The 18,919-nt window shown below is 61.8% G+C and overlaps 2 protein-coding genes across 3 annotated transcripts; one reads left to right on the top strand and one right to left on the bottom strand.

Annotated features, from left to right (window-relative positions):
* Positions 1–3,539: 3,539 nt before the first annotated feature.
* LOC142041141 (uncharacterized) lies at positions 3,540–7,205 on the bottom strand. The gene is made up of 4 exons (XM_075049791.1): positions 7,181–7,205; positions 5,295–5,773; positions 4,594–4,797; positions 3,540–4,183 (listed from the first exon to the last, which is right to left on the bottom strand). The coding sequence occupies exons 2-3, from the start codon at positions 5,765–5,767 to the stop codon at positions 4,644–4,646; spliced, it is 627 nt and encodes a 208-aa protein (XP_074905892.1). The 5' UTR covers positions 5,768–5,773; positions 7,181–7,205; the 3' UTR covers positions 3,540–4,183; positions 4,594–4,643.
* A 1,163-nt stretch (positions 7,206–8,368) lies between these two features.
* EPHX2 (epoxide hydrolase 2) lies at positions 8,369–18,270 on the top strand. 2 transcript variants are annotated; one of them, XM_075048863.1, is made up of 19 exons: positions 8,369–8,560; positions 9,829–9,913; positions 10,056–10,215; positions 10,765–10,955; positions 11,070–11,192; positions 11,523–11,597; positions 11,933–12,028; positions 12,343–12,421; positions 12,644–12,678; positions 12,794–12,820; positions 14,846–14,931; positions 15,062–15,173; positions 15,510–15,584; positions 16,461–16,506; positions 16,597–16,699; positions 16,935–17,004; positions 17,083–17,163; positions 17,519–17,577; positions 17,684–18,270. In XM_075048863.1, the coding sequence occupies exons 1-19, from the start codon at positions 8,460–8,462 to the stop codon at positions 17,766–17,768; spliced, it is 1,689 nt and encodes a 562-aa protein (XP_074904964.1). In that variant the 5' UTR covers positions 8,369–8,459; the 3' UTR covers positions 17,769–18,270. The 2 variants fall into 2 exon arrangements, with proteins under 2 accessions (XP_074904964.1, XP_074904966.1); XM_075048865.1 differs by lacking the exon at positions 11,933–12,028.
* Positions 18,271–18,919: the final 649 nt, after the last annotated feature.

Below are 18,919 nucleotides of genomic sequence, written 5' to 3'. Positions count from 1 at the left end.
CGAACGGGCTCCTGAGGCCGGTTTCCCCAGTACCACTCACCTCTGAGAAGAGAGATCACCCTTTCATCATCCACCCTCATCCATCCATGCATCCATCCATGCATCTGTTCACCCATCCATGCATGCATTCATCCATCTATCCATGCATCCATCTACTTATGCATCCATCCATCCATCCATGGATGTGTTTGGTTCCCCTCCCCAACAAGGCAAATCTCTGCAAAAGGGGAAATCACTTGCTCTGCAGAGGTCCCGAAATCTGTTCCTGCTTACAAGGTGACACCTCCACACTTGACCCGTACCTCCAGGAGCAGCCTCCCCTCTCCGGGAGGCAACTGCTTTCATCCCCAAAGGGAAGGAGGCTCTCAGTCCGGCACTGATGTTGCTAAACAAGAAGCTCCTTTAGCTTAAACTCCAACCTGCCCCGGTAAAATCATGAAGCCTTCCTGAACTCATCATCGTCTTCTGTGCAATTTTCAATTGATTAATACAAGGATGGTGGAGTGGGGGGGGGAACGGGAGGAGAAACACTGGCCTCTGTGCTGAGCTGGAGAGAAAATTATGGATGTGCCTCTCCTGGCTGAGATATATAAATATACTGCAGAGTACGGGGGGGTGCTGGGGGAGCTACTCCCACTCTGGGCTTGGTTATAGGGTCTCACGAGTGGGGATTTCCCCAAAGCTCTGATAGACACTGGAGGGGTGAAGGAGGTGCCCTGGGTGATGCAAAGCTGTGCCTGAAACCGCCTGTACGGGCGAAGGGGGTTTGGGGCGCACACGGGTGTAGAGGAGCCCACGCAGGACATGCACCCGTGGGTCGCAGTGGGGATGGGTAGGTGAGCGGGCAGGGGGCTGCGTGGGTGGGAGACCGCACAGGCAGAGCCTGGCAGCGGGGCGGGCAGCCCTACCCTCCTGCCCGACCTTTACCTACAACCCTGCCTTGCCTCCCTGCATCCAAACCGTTTCCCTGACGGATTTCCCATTGCTCCGTGGCACAACGCTCGGTTTGAGGCACGCTGACCCTGCAGCAGAGATGCCCCGGGAGGCACCTACGTGCCTGCAAAATGCTGGTACTTGCCAACCACTTTCCTGAAGGGATGCAGAAACCTGCCCCGTGCGGATGCTAAAGGCTGGACCGGAGGATGCCCACGACCACGGCGAGCCCGGCGAAGCTCTCGGCATCCCGATGTGCAGTCAGGGAGGCAGCGAGAATAACTAACTTATTTATTGGATTTTAAAGACAGGCAGTGGGTGATTTTCCATTTTTAGATGGTAACTTCATGCAGAGCTGGGAAACTTTCCCTGCCGCTGCCTCCCCATCGCTCCCCGACCATCCTGGGCACTCTGCAAACAGCTTTAATCATGGATATTTGCAGGGAAGAACAGCTTCTCTCCTTTCCACCCAGCCCGGACCCAACGAACCCCCTTACCTGCTGCAGGGAGAGCAAGGAGGGGTCTCCGAAGCTCCCCGTTCCTCGGCAGTGCCGGGGTTGGGATGCTGTGCTGCGGAGGGCTCCGGCAAGGACTGGGCTCCGGCGAAGGATGTCTCAGCTCTTACTCGAAGCGGTGACGGTGACGACAGGGGCTGGGGGAGGAGGGAAAGCCATGCCCAGGCAGGGAAGGAGGGGAGGCAGGGAGATGACGGGGAGGAAGGCTGGGGGGGCATCGGCTCCCCTGGCCCTTCTTGCCCCCTGTGCATTGCCAAAGCTTCCCCGGGGTTGGAAAAGGCTGGATTTGTCAGGGTTTTCTCAGTCTCTTCCAAGGCACCACTAAAGCTGGGGGAGAGGGAAGGGGGTGTTGGGCTTTATGTGTGAGGATGAGGAGGGAGAGGGAAGGAGAACAGGAGCCAAAGTGCTGTGGAGAAGTGGAGCCGGAGCACAGAATGGGGCAGTGCAGGAAACATTGCTTGGGGGTATTGCAGGGGGCATCGCAGGGCATTGCACGGGGCATCGCACGGGGCATCACACAAGGTATTGCAGGGGGCATCGCAGGGGGCATTTCAAAGGTCCAGGCTCTTGTACCAGTGGGGGGAAGCAAGGGGCTGCTTGCCCCAGTTCCCCCCACACCAGGGTTTCCCCATTTGCCCCACAGCCCCAGGCTGGGCGTTTAGTGCCAACCTGCCTGTGGGCTGCAGGGCAGCTCCAGGGAGCGGCGATGTCCCCTGGTCTGGGGAAAACGGGGTGCAAGGTCTTGAGTTGACCCCACACGGCGCCTGCCTCAACCCACGCTTGCCCCCCCCAAAACACTGCCAAGGGAATGGTTGCAAAATTGGGAAAGCAAAGTCGGGGCAACATCCAGCATCAACCCCCCCCCTGCTGACCCCTTCCCCCTCCTGTCTCAGGTGTCCCCACGGGGACAGGGATGGGGACAGGGCTACTTCGGGCCGGAGAGGTGGTTCTCTGACCGCAAGAGGATGGGAAACCCAGAGCTCCCCCCCTGCTTCCCCCGGCGAAGACCCAGCCTCTCCCCAGAGCAGCCTCTCTCCTTCCTTCCTGCTAGGAAATTTAATGTGCAACCTTCCTGCAAACGAAGCCCAGGACTGCAATTTCCAGCCCTGGGGGACCTGCCCAAGGATTTGCTTCCTTTCCTTTGGGAGATAAATGAAGAGGCAGACCCGGGCACGGAGGGCACCCAAATTTACTGCTCCCCCCACTCTGCTGCAGGACCCCCATCCCGCCTGCAGCCATGTGGCTTTCCTACCATCCTTGGGATGCTGAATACCAGAAATCCATAAGGAAGAGGACCACGGAGCCGGTACCCTGCCATCCCACCACCCCAGCAGCAGCCCATGCCAAAGCCAGGCAGATAGTGGGTTGTCGCCTCTCCAGCCCCACGGCCACAAACATCTCACCGATGCAAACATCACGCCGGGGTGATCCAGATGTCTCATCGACGTCATGATTGCATCAAACCACTCCATTTTTTAATCAGCGATGTCACGATTGCATCAAAACACCCTGGCAAACCTCCACCACCCCGGGGAACCACGCTGCAGCCAGCGGTGCGATGCAAAGCCCCGTCCCCGTGCCACGGTGCAGAGCCCTCAGCCCACGGCCACGTCCCGAGGCTGCCTGCGAGGCCGAAGGGAGTGTTTGGTGTTGGATGGACCCCCGAAGCTGGGGAGATGGGGAGGGGGGGAGGATGGAGCGATGGATGCCAGAGGGATGGGGAGCAGCTGGAAATTGCAAGGGCTGCTCCCGGAGATCGATCCGGGCCCACTGAAGGAAGGGAATTAGGGAGAAGGATGAGTCGGGCAAGGCCATAATGAATTAATCAGGGAAAAAAAGACGACAAACATTGATTTTTCTGGGGAGGAAAAAACGGAGCTGACTGCTGGATGGTGGATTGAAGGCTGAGGAAGGGTGGGAAACATCGTGGGTGCTGGGGGGTCCATCCCCTTCGCTGGGTTCCCGATCAGGGTGGACTATTTTGGAGGTGGAGGGACAGTTAATGCTGCAGACAACCTCATCCATCCTCCTTTTCCCTTAGACAGCAGAGGATGGAGAGAAAACAGACACGGAGATAACGCTGACGCCTGGCAGAGCGCAATGCATCTTTATTTCGCTGCCTGCAGCTCCTGCAGAAGTGCCGCTGCCGCTGCCCGGGGGTATTCCTGCCTCTTGCCCATCCTTAGGGTGCACCGTGGGGGTAGCGGGGTGCCCCGAGCCCGACGTGCCGGGGTGACCCTGGCCGTTCCCTCCAGCCTCCCGGGAGAACCTCCGGGCTTACAAACACGGGAGGGATTTTCTGCCTCCGGCTCTTTTCCCGCTGCCCAAACCTCAGCGGGTTGGGAGCACTCGAGTTGCCAGCTTCGATTTATTGCCAGGCGGTTTCGTCTCCAGCCGTTCGCCCGCTGCCTGCCCTGCTCTGTGCAGGCAGGGCAGCCCCATCCCCTCCACCCTGCCTGCAGCTCCAGACCCAGCCTCCCCCCTTACCCCCCCAGGGGCAAAAAGGCTCTTCCAAGCCTGGACGAGCTGTTCCCAAGGGCAAAGGCTTAACCGGAGCCGGCAGCGGCTCTGCCCGTGCCAGGCATGTGGTGATGCTGCTGGACCACCGGCGAGATGCATCCAAACCCCAAAAGAGCTGGGGTTAACTTTTAAGACCCTCTGGGGAGCTGCCGGAGCCCGGTTCAGGCAAGGCTTCGGGTGTGATGGCTTAGCTGTTGGCACACGGGGCTGGCTAGCTGTGAAAAAAGGGAGCCTGTGTGGATAAAGTTCCTCCAGGGAGGACGAAAGGGGTGCAGAGGTCTGCTGGGGATGGGAAGGAGACTCCCCGCAGAGGGGTTTTTCCCCCAGGACACGAGGCTGGGCACACGCAGTGGCACCAGGCTCTGCTATATGACGGCAGAGTTCCTGGGGGATAAACGCATCGAACACTTGGGACCGGGGTTACGGCCATCGCATGTGTGATGGCATCGCGTGCACGATGGCATCGCGTAGCAGGCGACAACCTCCCGTCCCCTGCCGGCACCGCCGGCTCCGGCGCCCAGACCAACTCCGCAACCCCCCCGTGCAAAGTCACAGCTCCCCGGGGTCGGGGAGAGGAGCCAGGACCCCCCAAAAACCGTGGTGCTGAGCCGGGTTGGGGTCCTACCAGCAAGCGAGGCCATGCGTGGGGTGACGGCGGAGCCCGTCCCCGCCGTCCTAGGGCTCGGCGTTGGCGGCGGCGTGGGCGGCCGAGCTCTGCAGGCGCCGGCTCAGCTCGGCGTGGAGGCGGCGGGAGGTGGCATCGAGGGTCTGGGCCAGGCGGCCGGTGAGCCGTAGCATGTGGGCCACCACGCGAACACCTTTCCGCAGCCTGGCGGGGCGGGGAGATGGGCTCAGCGTCCCCCGTGTCCTTACCGGGCTCCTCGCAGCGTGTGGAAGGTGATGCTGCAGCACCGGGGGTCCTGGAGGGGGTCCCCAAGCTGGGAGAGGGGGTACCCCCGACTCCTCCATCCTGGCGAACGCCGCTCCATCATCCCGTCGTGGCTCAGCTGTGCTGGGTCGCTGGTTTAGGAGTGACGACCCCCCCTTCCTGGTATCGCACCCCCCCCCACCCTCGGAGGACCCCTCACTGGTCCCGCTACGGTGGGTTTGGGGCAGGGACACACGCGTGGATGTTAACGGCAGCGGTTCGCTGAGCATCCAAACCCCGCGTGTCACCTGAGAGCCACCACGAAGGCTGTGGGACCCTTGGGGACACCCAGACCCCCCCAGGTGTCTACAGCCTGGGGCTGGCTCCCACCCACGGATTTCAGGGCATCAGCTCCACGGAGCATCTCCCACGGTCCGTCCCCCTCCCGTGGCACTTACTTCTCCTTCTTCTCGGCCGTCCGTGGGTGATCGGCCTCGGCCACGTGAGCCTCCAGCTCCCGGCGGACGTTATCCAGGCTCTCCTGAAATTCCAGGTTGGCCCCGTGGATGGCGGGCAGCGCCTCGGCGATGATGTCCTGGTAGCGGGTCTGGTTGTCCTCCAGCGCGGCCGCCGTCTCCACGTCCTTCAGGCTGGCCTTGGTGTCCTGCAAGAGGTTCTTGAGGTGATCCAGCTCCTCGCGGGAAGCAGAGGAGGGTGGCCCACGGGGGCTGCAAGGGCTGGGGGCGTGGAAGGTGATGCCGCAGCGCTGGGGGTCCCGGAGGGGGTCCCCATCCTGGGCGAGGTGGTACCCCAACTCCTCCGTCCTGACGCTGGCTGTCACGTCCTCTTCTGGTCCCCCCTGGGTGGTGGCGGGGGGGACGAGGGCGCAGAGCCCCACCAGCAGGCACCAGCCAGGCCCCCCCGGGACCATGGTGTCCTTCAGGAGCAAAGAGAAATGGGGGGGGGGGGGTCGAGGCTGCAGCTGAGACACCCTCTGAGACCCTTTTTGGGTATGTGTCCCCCCAGTTCACACCAGCAAAATCCCCCAAGCACCCTTATTTTTCCATGCATATGCGTATCTGGCTGCCAGGCTTTGGGATTTGGGGGTGCCGTACCCTACTATCCCTGCACCATGGAGGACCCCCCCCCCGGGAAGGAGGGGGAGCCTTTCTGCACACTCCCCCCCGCCCAGCGCAGCACATTGAGCATATTGATGGGGAAACTGAGGCACGGAGGGGTTAAGATGAGGGCTGGAAGGGCTGGGGTGAGGCTGATCCTACTCGTCCCCCCCAAAACCCCCCTCTGGAGCCATGGAAAAGCAGGAGGCCGCCGGGGGGGGGGGGCAGACAATATGGCTCTTTCAAAACCGCCACCGGAAAGTCTTGGCGCCGGGGCCGGGGGAGCGGGTGCCAGAGGCTGTCGGCACGGCGTGGGGGCTCAGGGGGGTCCCCACCGGCACCCCGCATCCTCCCAGCCGTCCCCGAGCCCCTCCGCAGAGGGAAGGGGGCTCCCGTCGGCATCCCAGCTCCCTGCCGGCATCCTGGGGTGCAACGAGCTTCTCGGGTCTCAGGCCAGCACCTGGCAGGGGTGGGTGGGTTTCGCTTTGGAGCAAAGGACCCCAAAAGAAGGGGGGGGGGGGGGGGCGGCAGCTGGGGGACCCCCCCCAGCGGAGACCGCAGCGGCACCGCGGCCCAGCCCTGCCACGAGTTGGCTGGGTCTCAGAGGCGTAGCCATGCTGGCATTTCGCTGGCACCAAGGCTGGGTTGTTCCTCCCGGCTCTTCTCGCCGGAATAGCAACAGGCCAGCAAAGTTCTTCTTTTCCCCCTTCTTTTTTCCCCTCAAAAATGCTCCCACCTTTTTAGCAGGGAGAAGCCGGGGTTGGCGTCACGGCGGCTGGGACGCCGGGGGGCTGCAGTCCCGCTGCCGGCCCCCGTTTTGGGGTGAGCGGAGGAGCTGTGCCGGAGCTGCCCCCGCCGTGATGGGAGGAGGAAAAGCCTTCGTCCGCCGGCGATCTGAGCCATGTCAGAAATCAGGGAAGGGGGTTTCATCCACCCACCCGCCGCTGGACCACCCTGGCAGGATGCTGGGGGGGTCGCGTCAGGGGTCCCAGGGACAGCGGGAGGTTGGGGACGAGGAATGGGGGACACCGAGCCCCAGGAGCGGGATGCTGCCCATAAATGCGTGGCTCGTCTGGGCTTGAGCCCCCCTAAAATAACTCTGCCCCCTCCCCAATAGCCACCCCAGCAAGAGCAGCCCCCCAGCTCTGCTGCACTGGGCAGGGGTGCAGTTATATCCCCCCCCGCGCCCCCCCAGCTCCCGAGCTATGGCCGAGCCAGCATCCCACCTTTAGTTTTGCAGGTGGGGAAACTGAGGCAGGGGGTTGGGATTGCCCGTGAAACCGCTGCCGATCCCTCCCGGTCCCCCCCGCCCCGCTCACCGCTCGGCGACGCGGCCGTCCCGCCACGGCACTGCCGGCGGCTCCCCGAGGCGGGGCCGGCCCACGCACACGCACACGCACACGCACACGCACACGCACGGCCACGGCCACGGCGTGTCTGGCACTGAGCACACCAGGGCTGGTTCGGGGTGTGCAAGGGGTCACGCATCCCCCCCCAAGGCTGCCTCTCTGGGGGGGTTCATGGTTGCTGAAATGGCCAGGCGGCATACACGCGTGTGCACGTATGTGCTTGGCATGCAGGCGTGTGCTGAGCACGCACGTACGTGCTCGGCGCCCACGCAGTTGCCTGGTGGTGCACACTCGTGCTCAGCAGCGCACACGCGTGCTTGGCAGTGCACACGCGTGCTGAGTGTGCACACACATGCCTGGCAGTGCTCGTACAGCCTCAGCGTGCACACACGTGCTTGGAGACGCACACACATGCTTAACGGTGCACACATATCCTCAGCAACGTGCCTGGTGGTGTGCACGCATGTTCAGCACGCACACATGTGTTTTGCATATGCACACGTGTGTGTGCATGTATGTGCACCTGTGCACGCGTGTGTATGCATGTGTGCACACACGCCTGCATGTGTGTGTTTATGTGCATGCTTGTGCGCACGCATTTTTGTGTGTGCACGCGTACATATATGTGTGCATGCATGTAAGTGTGCACATGTGCGTGTGGGCGGGCATGTATGTGCATGTAGATGTGCACGTGTTCCTGCATGTATGCAGGCGTGTGCATGTGAACGTGTGCGTGTGTACACGTGTGTGCACACGCGTGTGCACGCCTGCAGCACGTGGCCAGTCCTGCCTGCGCACCCCCTGCCCCTTCCCGCTTCCAGCACCATTATGCCCCCCGGAGTTGGGGGCAGGCAGGTCGGGTGAGCGGGTGCTGCTGCACCCTGTGGAGCTGAGGAGAAGCCCGGGCTCCCCGTTAATGGGAGAAAACGCGATTTTGGGCAAAACCTGGGCGAGCAGCTGCAGAGTCCCCGGAGGGACACCCTCCGTGACGGGCGCTAGACGGCGGCGCTAGGACCCAGCGCGGCGCCCGGACAGGGGGCGGGGCGAGGCCGCGGGGGCGGGGCCTGTAGCGCGACGGAAGGGCCGCAGCGCTGGCGGCGTTGGGGTCTCTGGGGTCGCGGGTTCGAGTCCGGGTACCGGCGGCGGTGGGGCGGCCATGGCGCGGCGGGCCGTGTTGTTCGACCTTGGCGGCGTGCTCTTTCGGCCCGGCCTGCAGCAGTTCCTGGGCTCCTGCGAGCGGGACTGCGCTCTGCCCAGGTACGGCCCGGCCCGGCCCGGCCCGGCCCGGCGGCACTCGTCCGCCCGCGCTTCGGCACATCGCCGCTTGGCCGGAGACACGTAGAGACGAGGCGACAATACTGTGTGTGCGGCCGCCGCCCGCGCGTGGTTTGCGCGGCTGGGGCCCCCGTAGCAGGAGGACGGGGCTGGGGGCACCCGGTCCGGGACGTGGGGGGCGAGCTGGGGTCCCTCTGTGTGTGTGGGGCACGGGCTGGGGACCCGCAGGCCTGGGCGTGGGGTGCAGGCTGGGGAGGGTCCTGTCCTGGATGTGGGGTGCAGGCTGGGGGGAGAAGGCAGGGTGGCCTCTCCTGGATGTGGGGGGCGGGTCAGTGGTTAAAAGTAACCCCCAAAGAGGCAGGATTGCCATAGGGGACGCTGGCAGCAGCAGTAAGAAGAGCAACTAATTATTAAATAAGCAGGATAATTAATCAAGCCCATCCTTGCCCCAGCGCTGAGACCCGACACAACTCAGTGCATGAGCTGGAGCCGATGAGACCCAAAGCAGGTCCCAAAGAGCCTCGCAAGTCCTAGCGAACCCTTTGGCCCATTTAACACGGGGTACCTGGGAATTAGTAATCCCAAAAGCTCTCAAACAGGAGCCAAGCAGGTTCTGTCTGTTTGCATCCCCGAAAACGCTGGGATCTCCCAGCAGCGTGTGGGTGTTAAAAAAAAGCAGGGAGTTCAAAAAAAACCCCAAACTAAATGCTGGAGGATGTGGAGCAGATGGAGCAATAAATTCCCAGATTATCAGGCCATCAAACATATTTTTGCTTCGCTTTATATTAAAAAAAAAATAATGACAGCAATCCTGCTGGAACAGGTAAAGCTGCTTTATTTTTAACTGAGCTGCATTTTTATTGACTCGGAGGACAGCTTTGTCCTAAAGCCAGTCGCTGTAATCTTGTTTTATTGCCGCCCGAGAAAGCCTTTTGTGATCTTGTGATAGGGGCAAATTATTTTCCCTGAGCTACAACTTACAAAATACCTTGCTCTTTGCATTATTTTTTTATTCCTGGCAAAGCTCCCTGCTCGTCTATCTGCAGGGCGAAGTAATTGAGCTGCCAGCAGAAATAAATGGCTAGCGATCTCCTGGTCGTGTAATGAAGTGATGCTCTGGTCCTGGGTGATGATGGAGGCTGGAGGCACAGAGCATCCTTCTCCCAGTAGTGCACCCCAGCACCCCTCCGGTATCGGGCTGTTATGTCATGTCCCCCCCCCCAGCTGACCTCTCCTCCTTTGCCTCGCAGGAATTTCTTCCAAAACGTCATGTTTGCCGGCGGATCCGACAGTCCTTATGCCAAAGCCATGAGGGGACAGATCACCCTGTCCCAGGTGAGCCCACGGGTACCAGTCGTGGAGCATCGCCGGTGCCTCGGATGGGGCTCGGGAAGGAGCCGAGGGGAGCAGGCTCCAGGGTGGGCTGCCTTTTCTTTCTTGGGGGGGTCAATTGAACGACTGCGCGGGTGTTTTCCAGCTCTTTTCGGAGATGGAAGAGGGCTGCAGGCAGCACGCCTCCGCCTCGGGCATCGTCCTGCCGCCCACCTTCTCCGTCGCCCGAGCCTTCGAGGAGATGGCAGCCGAGGGGACCGTCAATGCCCCCCTTCTGCGGGCAGCGAGGGTGCTGCGCAGGAACGGTGGGTGCTGGGGGGCTTTTAGGCAAGGGGTGCTGGAGTAAGGGTGCTGCTCCCCTCCCAAGCAGGTGCCACGGGGGTCCCTGGTCGGTCCCACCATGGGGTCCCTGCTTGGTCCCTCATCATCATCCAAGGACTCTCCTGATGTCACCTCTCAGCGTCCTCTAACTGAATATTCTGAGCCCTGCTACCAAATCCATCAGACGTGTTATCACCCAGCCAGCAATTAGCAGGATGCCGTAGCTCTTCGCCCTGTGCCGTGGCCGGTCCATTGGCTCAGTCCTCAGCACCTTGGCGTGCCCAAGCTCCGGCTCACATCCAGCTTGTGTTGGGAGGATTGAGCCTTCCTGGAAGTGCAAATTGGGCATAAGCTCCTGCTGAGCATCCTTTTATCTCCTATCGGGCTTATCCTGGTCCAGACAGAGCCTTGTAAATCAGAAATTTTAGGTTGGTAAGGTCTGAGAAACGCGGCTGGGGAGGGGAGGTGAAATCAGACGCTTGTGGGAGAGCTGGAGTGAGAAAACCAGCACTCCCTGCTCTGCCCTCTCCTAGGATTTAAGACCTGTGTCCTCACCAACAACTGGGTGGACGACAGCGCGGGGCGGCTCTTCACGGCCACGCTGATGAACCTGCTGCACCGTCACTTCGACCTGGTGATCGAGTCCTGCCGGCTCGGAGCGCGGAAGCCAGATCCCCAGATCTACACCTACGCCCTGGATGCGCTGCGGGCAAAACCGCAGGAGGTACAACCATCACCCCCAAAACACAGGGAACAGAGGGGTCCCTCCGGGCACCCAAAGTCCAGCGGCTGCCCTTGCCCGGGGCGCTGAGCCCGGCTCTCGCTGGTCTACCTCCAGGTCATCCTCCTGGACGACATCGGGGAGAACTTGAAGCCGGCCCGGGAGATGGGCATGGCCACCGTCCTCGTCAGGGACACCGAAACCGTCCTGAAGGAGCTAGAGGAGCTCTCGGGTGTCCAGGCACGTAGTGGTGGTCTGGGTCCTCTCTGTCCCCTGCTCTTCTGGGGATCCTGGACCAGTTCTGCAGAGCCAGGAGGGACGGGCTCGGGCTTCTGGGTCTTGCCGTGATGCGGTGCTGGTGCAGGACTCGCGGGCGGCTTTGGAAACGAATGGGATGGGGGCTGTGATCTCCTGCAAACTCTGCCCACCCCCCGATAACCTCATCCCGTGGACCTGCTGAGCCGTGTCCATCTCAAGCGCACGGATGTCCCACCAGCAGCAGGGCGGCAGGGATGTCCCGTGGAGCTCCGGGCTTGCTCAGGGACTCACCCTGTGCTCCTCACCCCGCAGCTTCTCACCCAAGAAGAGCCGCTGCCAACTGCGTGTGATCCATCCGATGTGACCCACGGATACGTGCCCATCCGGGTAGGGTGGAGGGGACCGCCTCGGTGACAAGGTGTCCCCGGTCTTGGCAGGGCTTGGGGAGGGTCTTGAGCCCCGTGCAAGGATGTGCCAGCCCAGGGGTGGCTTGTTGGGTTGTCCACCCTCCTGCGTGGGCTGCTCTGGGTGGGGAATGCTGACCAGCCCCGTCGTTCAGGTCTTCTCCATCCACCCCAGGAGCTAAAACGTGCTGGCGTGGCTCTGGGGTGGTGGACTGGAGGCGGGGGGTGAGCTCCCACGCCTGGTGACCGGCGGCGGGTGGAGAGTTGGGGGGTGAAGCCGTGCCACCCGCAGCCGGCGAGGCTCTCCGTCCCTTCCAGCCCGGCGTCCAGCTGCACTTTGTGGAAATGGGGCACGGCCCCGTCGTCTGCCTCTGCCACGGCTTCCCCGAGTCCTGGCTCTCCTGGCGCTACCAGGTGATGGAGGGGACGGGGAGGGGGGTGGACCACGGGGGCTGGCGGTGGGATGCCGGAGCATGGTGGAGGGGGTGCCTGGCCATCACTCCCGGGGGTTCCCGGGGCCGTCCCACCCCCCTGCCTTGAGCCTTGAGGGACGCGGGACACGGCCCAGGAGTGTTCGCCACCCTGCAGCCTCACCAGCCCGCATCTGCCCTCCTGGGACATCTCCAGGCGTGCTGGGCTGGGCAGATGGAGGATGGGTGCCGGCACCAGGGGAGAGGGGGGGTCTGGGGGTCTCTGCATCCTTCGGAGGCTGCTGCTTTCCCTCCTAGATCCCAGCTTTGGCTGATGCCGGCTTCAGGGTGATCGCTCTGGAGATGAAGGGCTACGGGGAGTCCACGGCCCCGCCGGGTGAGCTGGTTTTAACTGGGGCATAGGGGGGACGAGGGTGTTCGGGGCTGGAGCTGCCAAGCCCGAAGCCAAGACCCAGGAGGAGATGGGTGGAGGAATTTTCTCCTGGCGGGGTGGAAGCTGTCCTGTTCCTCCTGCAGCCCCAGCAGCTCAGGTGGATGCAGAACACATCTGTAGAAACATGTGGATGTTAAAATGATGGCGGTTATGTCTTTTGTGCAGACATAAAAGAATATTCCCAGGAGCAGATATGCAAGGTGAGGAGCTGCAGGGCACGGACATGGGCAGGATGAGTGCGGTGTGGAGGGTGGCGTGGGCTGCTAAGGCATGGTTCTGGGCAGGATCTGACCCTTTCTCTCCTCCCTTCCCCAGGACCTGGCGGTTTTCCTGGACAAACTGGTGAGGAGCCCCCCACGACGGGTCCCTCCTTCTTGGCAAGGTTTGGGTGCACGTCCCCCCGGCTGCCCTTCACCTCTTCCTTCCCATGCTGGGCTATCTGAACTCCCCGGTGACTTTGGTCCAAAACCCTTGGGGTAGCACCAAGCCCCGTCTTTGTGTTCTCCGTGGATGGGATTTTAAAGGATGGGGATGTTCATACAACCCATTGCCAGTGGGGAGAACTCATCCTTGGGAGGGTCTCCAGCTCTGCGTCACCTTTTCCTGGACTTTGTGTCCTTGCTGAGGGTGGGGAGATGGGCTGGCGGCACCTGGTTTGGGTTTTGGTAATGAGGCGAGAAACTCGTGGAGAAGGATGCTGGGCTGTATCCCCTCCATCCCCCTTAAACCCCGACCATGGCAGCTCCCAAGTGGCTGGGGTGGCCGGGGGACCAACGCTGCCCCTCGGCACAGCTCGAATCCGGTGTCATCTTGGCATCTGATCCACTTGGGTTTGGGAGCTCCAGGTTTAATTCCCATCCTGGTGAGGGGATGGGGTTGATTTCTGCGCCTTTTAAAAGAGATGTAAGTGGAGGGGAAGAAGGCACAGCCCGCAAATGCAAACATCTGCAGGGCTTTTTCCTTGCGAAATGGCTTCCAAGGGAACGAGTCCTTCAGAAAGCACAGTGCTAAAAAAAAAACCAACAGAACAACTCAAGAAACAAGGGGGAAAAAAAAGCCCTTGAGGTTTTGCAAGGGCTCCTTGTTTGAGGAGTGGTGGTGGTTTTGTGCCAGCATCGGAGCTGGATGGGTTTTTGGGAGGGGACCAAGCCAGGCGCCGCAGGGCTGCGGCTCCGGTTTGGTGCCAAGCAAGCGATGATAAATCACCGAGATTGTTTTGGCTGGGGAATTGCCTTCACGCTGGATTAAAAATGATAAGGAAAATAGATAGAAAGGTGCCCGTCGATACGCAGCCTGGCAAGAGGGTCAGTGCCCGTTTTGCTTCAGGGTGAGCTCAGTAGATGGGATGTGAGGTCGCGGCACCCTGTATGGATGGGACTTTGGTTTTCCCTGTTCCTCTGCTACTGTCGGGGCCCATCCTGCTCCTCTGCCCCCCGGGGCGGCTCCTTCTCCCTCTCCTGGCACAACCTGGGAGATTTTGGGGGAGATAAATGACTTCGTGAAGCTTCATATATTGTTTGAGCCCATTTCTGGGATGCAGAAGAGGCAGAGTGGTCCAGGAGCCGGCATGGTGATGACCAGGGATGGTGGGATGAAACCCATCAGCACCCAGGGGACCCACTCAGCCCCACAGCGGAGGTGGGAGATGCTGGGAACCCCCCCAAATTCTCTTCCCCCCCTTGGGGGGGGGGTGTCAGACGCTGGGTTTGACGCCGTCGGATGGCAGCGAGCAGGGCTCGCCGGCACACAGCCAGCCCTGAGCCACGGCTGCCGGGAGGGTATTTTAATTACGCTTCTAAATATCAGCTAATTATGAACCAGCTGCTACATTGTCAGGAGCGCGGGTTTTAATTGGATTTATTTGTAGGTGCCCAGAGGGGTCAGGAAAATGGGATGGAGCAGGGGGGGAACAGTGAGCTCGGCGTGTGCCCGGCTCTGGGCAGGATCCGTCTGGCCCCGGGGGGTGCTGTGAGCCCCTTCCCAGAGGGGCTGGGGATTTCTTTGGCTGTGCTGATACCGACGTTCCCCTTGCTGTCACCCTGTGCAATGATCGCACCCGTACGGGTGATCCCAGGGGACGAGCAGCCTTGAGATGTGTTTTCGGTGGATAATGTCAAACCCCTTTCCTCTGGAGGGCCCAGGTACTTGAAATGTTTAATTAAGTCAGAGCAAATTGCTCCGGGGGGATCAGGTAACGCTTCTTCCTTGGGGGAAAAAAAGGAAAAAAACACATAAGAGGAAAAAAAAAAAGGAAATATTACGTTCTTCTGATCCCTTTGCTGCTTCAGAGGAAGGCAAATCACCTCTCGGGTGCTGCTTTTGGGATGCAGCCGTGGGGGCACAGGCTGACGTCCCCCTTCCCCGCAGGGCATCCCACAGACCGTGCTGGTCGGCCACGACTGGGGCGGTGCCGTGGTGTGGAACATGGCTCTCTTCTACCCCGAGAGGGTGAGGTGGGTCCTTGGGGACTGGCCGTACCCCTGCCCCAGGTCCTGTCCTGTCCCTACAGCGAAGCCCCAGCTCGCACGGGGCACCCCAAATCTGGGTGCGATGCTGATTCTGTCCCCCTCCATGATGTCCCAGAGCTGTCGCCTCGCTGAACACCCCGTACCGACCCGCCGACCCCGCTGTGGACATCGTGGAGAAGATTAAAACCTACCCCACCTTTGATTACCAGTTGTATTTCCAGGAGCCGGTGAGTCCAGGACCACAATTTTTATCCTCCACCCCTATTTTGGGGCTTAAACCCCCCCTCCCAAGTATGGGGGTGTGCACACGTTGGGGTCCCCAGCTCATGGCTGGGCATCGCCTGCCCCATAGCCGGGGTGCCACGCCGTGGGGCTCTCGCCATCACCCCAGCCGCAAATGGCTTGCGGTCGCCCTTGCCAGACCTTGTTCCCGTGCTGAACTCTGCAAAAAACCATCCCCGGCCTCCAGCCGAGCCCCGATGGGGGGCAGGATCCGGCCCCGGGGTGGGTTGGGTCCCTGGGGAGGGTTGGCATCACCCGCGGTGCTTCCTCCCCCCGTGCAGGGTGTCGCAGAGGCAGAGCTCGAGAAGGACATCGGCCGGACCCTGAAGGTCCTGATCCGCTCCACGCGCCGGGAGGTAGGAGTGGGGCTGAGGGCGGACCTGGGGTGGGAGCAGAGGGCTTCACAGCCTGATGTCCTCTCCGAGCCCTGCTAGACTTGTTGGGGCTCTGCCTGCGGCACCCTCTCTCCTTCCACCTTGCCCGTGCCAGGAACCCAAAGCTTCGGGGGTGGCTTTGCAGTAGCCCACAGCGACCCTCAGCCACGTTCCACCCCGTGTCTGCTGTCCTTTTGCTGCCTGTCTGTGGCAAAGTCTGCATTCGGTCTGCATCAGTAGGGACCAGAGTGAACGCATCCTTGTAAGCAGCGGTGCAAGGCCCGCACCTCTTTAGGACTCAAAGCTGACCCCAAGTAGGGTTTGAGAAGACCTTTAGAAAGCTGTGCTGCCTGGGGAGAGGCAGCCTTGCTTGGGGAACAGCGTGGCCTGTCTGGTGCTGGGCTTGGAGCAAGGCACAGCTGGCAGGGGCTCCTGCTCTCCCTCTGCCCTCGCCGTGCCAGTGCCGCTGGCTTCCTTAACCCCTGCAAATGTTAATGTCTCGCTTCAGGGTGAAAGCCTTTGCGGTTTAAAATAACAGCGCCCCGGGAGTGTACGGGAGGCCGTGCCTTGCCGGCGGCATCCTTCTGCCGGCTGCGCCTGGATCCGCAGCCCGGGGCTGCGTGGTCAATTCCTGCATCCGTGAGGATGCGGTGATGCTCGGTGCCGGCTCCCAGCTCCGCAGCCCAGCGCTGCGTGGTCGGTTCCTGCATCCCTTGGGATGCAGTGATGCTCGGTGCCGGCTCCCAGCGAGGAGCCCCAAGTCTGCCTGGCAGTCCCGGGGAGCCCCCCCGGGATTGGGGTTCCCCCCCGGGCACGGTGCCGCTGCCTGCCTGCCCTCGGTCCCCTCTCTCCCCGCAGGATCGCCTGCCCGTCGCGCTCAACTTCCACAGGGTCCGGGAGCGAGGTAAAGTTGCGGGGAGACCTGGCTGCGGGTGGGGGGGTGCTGCGGCTGGGGGGGTGCTGCAGGTGGGCAGTGCTCTGCCTTTTCTTGCAGGGGGGCTGCTGGTGGGCTTCCCAGAAACCCCCCCCGCCAGCAAGATCCTGGCCGGCCCTGAGCTGCAATACTACATCCAGCGCTTCGAGAAATCCGGCTTCAGGTAGGGGCAGGAGCCCGGGGGGCGGGTGGCGTACCCCCTGCAGAAGGGGGGACCCCCAAACCCACCTTGGCCTTGCTTTATAACCCCACGACGGTGCGAGGCTGCCGGGGGGAGGCTGCTTTTCCCTTGCAGGCTCTTCCCGTGCCGGCCGTGCCGTGGGCGGTGGGATGGTCCCTGCGGTGGTGTCGGCAGGAGCTGAGTCCCAGCATCTGCACCCCGTTCCCCTCTCTCCCAGTGGCCCCCTGAACTGGTACCGCAACATGCGACCCAACTGGCGCTGGGCTCTCTCTGCCAAGGACAGGAAGGTGGGGACTGATCCTGCCCCGTGGGGAGCATTTGCAGACCCAACGCCTTCTGCGCCTTGTCACCTGTGTCCCCTGCAGATCACGATGCCAGCCCTGATGGTCACGGCCGGGAAGGATGTGGTGCTCCATCCCAGCATGAGCAAGGGCATGGAGGAGTGGGTAAGGCAGCGTGGTCCCATCCCACCCCAGTCCTGCCCCTGCCCAGGACCGGCGTGCACCGAAGCCATCCCGCTTCCATAAAATCCTACCGCGGGAGAGCCCCGGGGCAGGTCCGTCATGCCGGGATGGACTGGATTTGGCCCAGATACGGGGACATCACTTGATAAGGGGGGGCAGGCTGATGTGGAGGGGGGCATTTGCCTTCTCTCCTGCCTGCAGCAGGCAGGAGGGGATTCGCTTCGGCCAAAGTGAAGAGCTGGGGATGCAGGGGCAGCCCGGGGTGGGCTCCTGGTGCCCAGCGTGCCGGATCCGGGCACAAACCCACCCCTGTCCGCTCTGGCACATCCCTCCGTAGATCCCGCAGCTGCGCCGGGAGCACATCGAGGAGTGCGGGCACTGGACGCAGATGGAGAGGTACCGCGGTCCCGGCGTGCACGGCCTCGCTCCGTCGGAGCCGGGCTCCCTCTTCTCCGGGGGGGGGAAGCCAGATCCCACCCCAGCTTTGTGCCGTTCCCCCCAGGCCGGCGGTGCTGAACAGGATCCTGGTGGAGTGGCTGGAGGGGCTCCCCCCCGACACCCCCTTGCCCAAGATCGCCAGGCTGTGAGCGGGGGGCCCTACCCTGTGCCTTCCCTCCTTCCTGGGATGATTGTGCCTTTAGGGTTTGATTTTTTAATTTTTTTTTTAGCCTTTAGGGTTGGATTTTTACCTTTAGGGTTGGATTTTTACCTTTAGGGCTTGATTTGTATTTTGAGGGGGTTGATGGGTGGAAGCGATGGGTGAGCTGGGGCTGGGAGGAGGGTAGCACAAAGCATCACCCCTACTTTGTGCAGCTAAAAGGGTCCCAGTGAGCTCTTGTGGGGGTCCTGGGGTGTTGGGAGATGGTTTGGGGTTGGACCCATCCTCGTGCCATGGCAGGGGCTGCATTGGGGCTGCCCTATCCCCCCATCCCAGGGGCTTCCCTCACTTGGGGGTTTGGGTCCCAGGTTGTGGCCACTCGTGCCGCGTGGTTAGTTTTGGTGTGGAGGTTTCAATGCACTAATAATAATGAATACTGCCTGAGAAATTGCCTTCTGCTTTGTAACGTTGAGAAATAAAGCACAAAGTGACCCGAGCGCCTCGGCTCTCCCCGTGGTCCGTAGGGTGCGGGTTCGTACGGCATCTCGCTGCCTCTGCCCCGTGGCCCATCCCCGTGGTGTCAGGGCTCAGCCCCTGCCTGCAGCCCCCTTCCCCTGAGCTCCCGGCCCTTCTCCCGGCCTCAACAGCCGTTACAAACAGACGTCCAGGACAGCGTCAGGATTTGGGCAAACACGCTTGGTATTTCCCCCCTCGGCTAAATTCTCCCCAGCCCTCAACTATTTTCAGCTGGGGCTTTGCGGTTTGTCTGTCTGCATCCCTCCTCCCAGCCCTTCCCCGCTCTGCCAGCAAGCCCACGGGAATGTTTTGCACCCGGATTCATCCCTGAAAAAGGAGTTGCATGGATTGGAGATGGGGAGGGAAAAAAAACCCCGGGCCTTGGGTGGGCAAGGAGAGGTTTAAACCTGCTCCCTCCAGCCTGGAGTTATCCGTAACCCTGGCTGTCATCCTCTCCGGGTTCGCTGGCAGGGGAGGCAGCCTCGGGAGCGGGTTTCGGAGCTGCTTTGGACTCTGCTGCTGAAATGTAAAATCCAAGAGCATCGTCCCTGGGCGGCCGGGAGCTGCGACCAAGCACCCGCCCTGGAGCCCTGCCTGGAAAGCCAAGCGGGTGCTGCCAAAACG

This window comes from Buteo buteo, chromosome 17, assembly GCF_964188355.1.
Source record: "Buteo buteo chromosome 17, bButBut1.hap1.1, whole genome shotgun sequence".
Lineage (NCBI taxonomy): Eukaryota > Metazoa > Chordata > Aves > Accipitriformes > Accipitridae > Buteo > Buteo buteo.
Note: the sequence above shows the minus strand (reverse complement) of the source record. Positions and strands in the feature narration are given on the sequence as shown.

Bases quoted from the DNA above. Each gene is read 5' to 3' on its own strand.
- EPHX2 (XM_075048863.1), top strand. From the start codon at position 8,460: ATGGCGCGGCGGGCCGTGTTGTTCGACCTTGGCGGCGTGCTCTTTCGG. The intron at 8,561-9,828 runs GTACGGCCCGGC...TTTGCCTCGCAG, and splicing joins CGGGACTGCGCTCTGCCCAG to GAATTTCTTCCAAAACGTCA. The intron at 10,216-10,764 runs GTGGGTGCTGGG...GCCCTCTCCTAG, and splicing joins GAGGGTGCTGCGCAGGAACG to GATTTAAGACCTGTGTCCTC.
- LOC142041141 (XM_075049791.1), bottom strand. From the start codon at position 5,767: ATGGTCCCGGGGGGGCCTGGCTGGTGCCTGCTGGTGGGGCTCTGCGCC. The intron at 4,798-5,294 runs GTAAGTGCCACG...CCGCCCCGCCAG, and splicing joins ACGGCCGAGAAGAAGGAGAA to GCTGCGGAAAGGTGTTCGCG.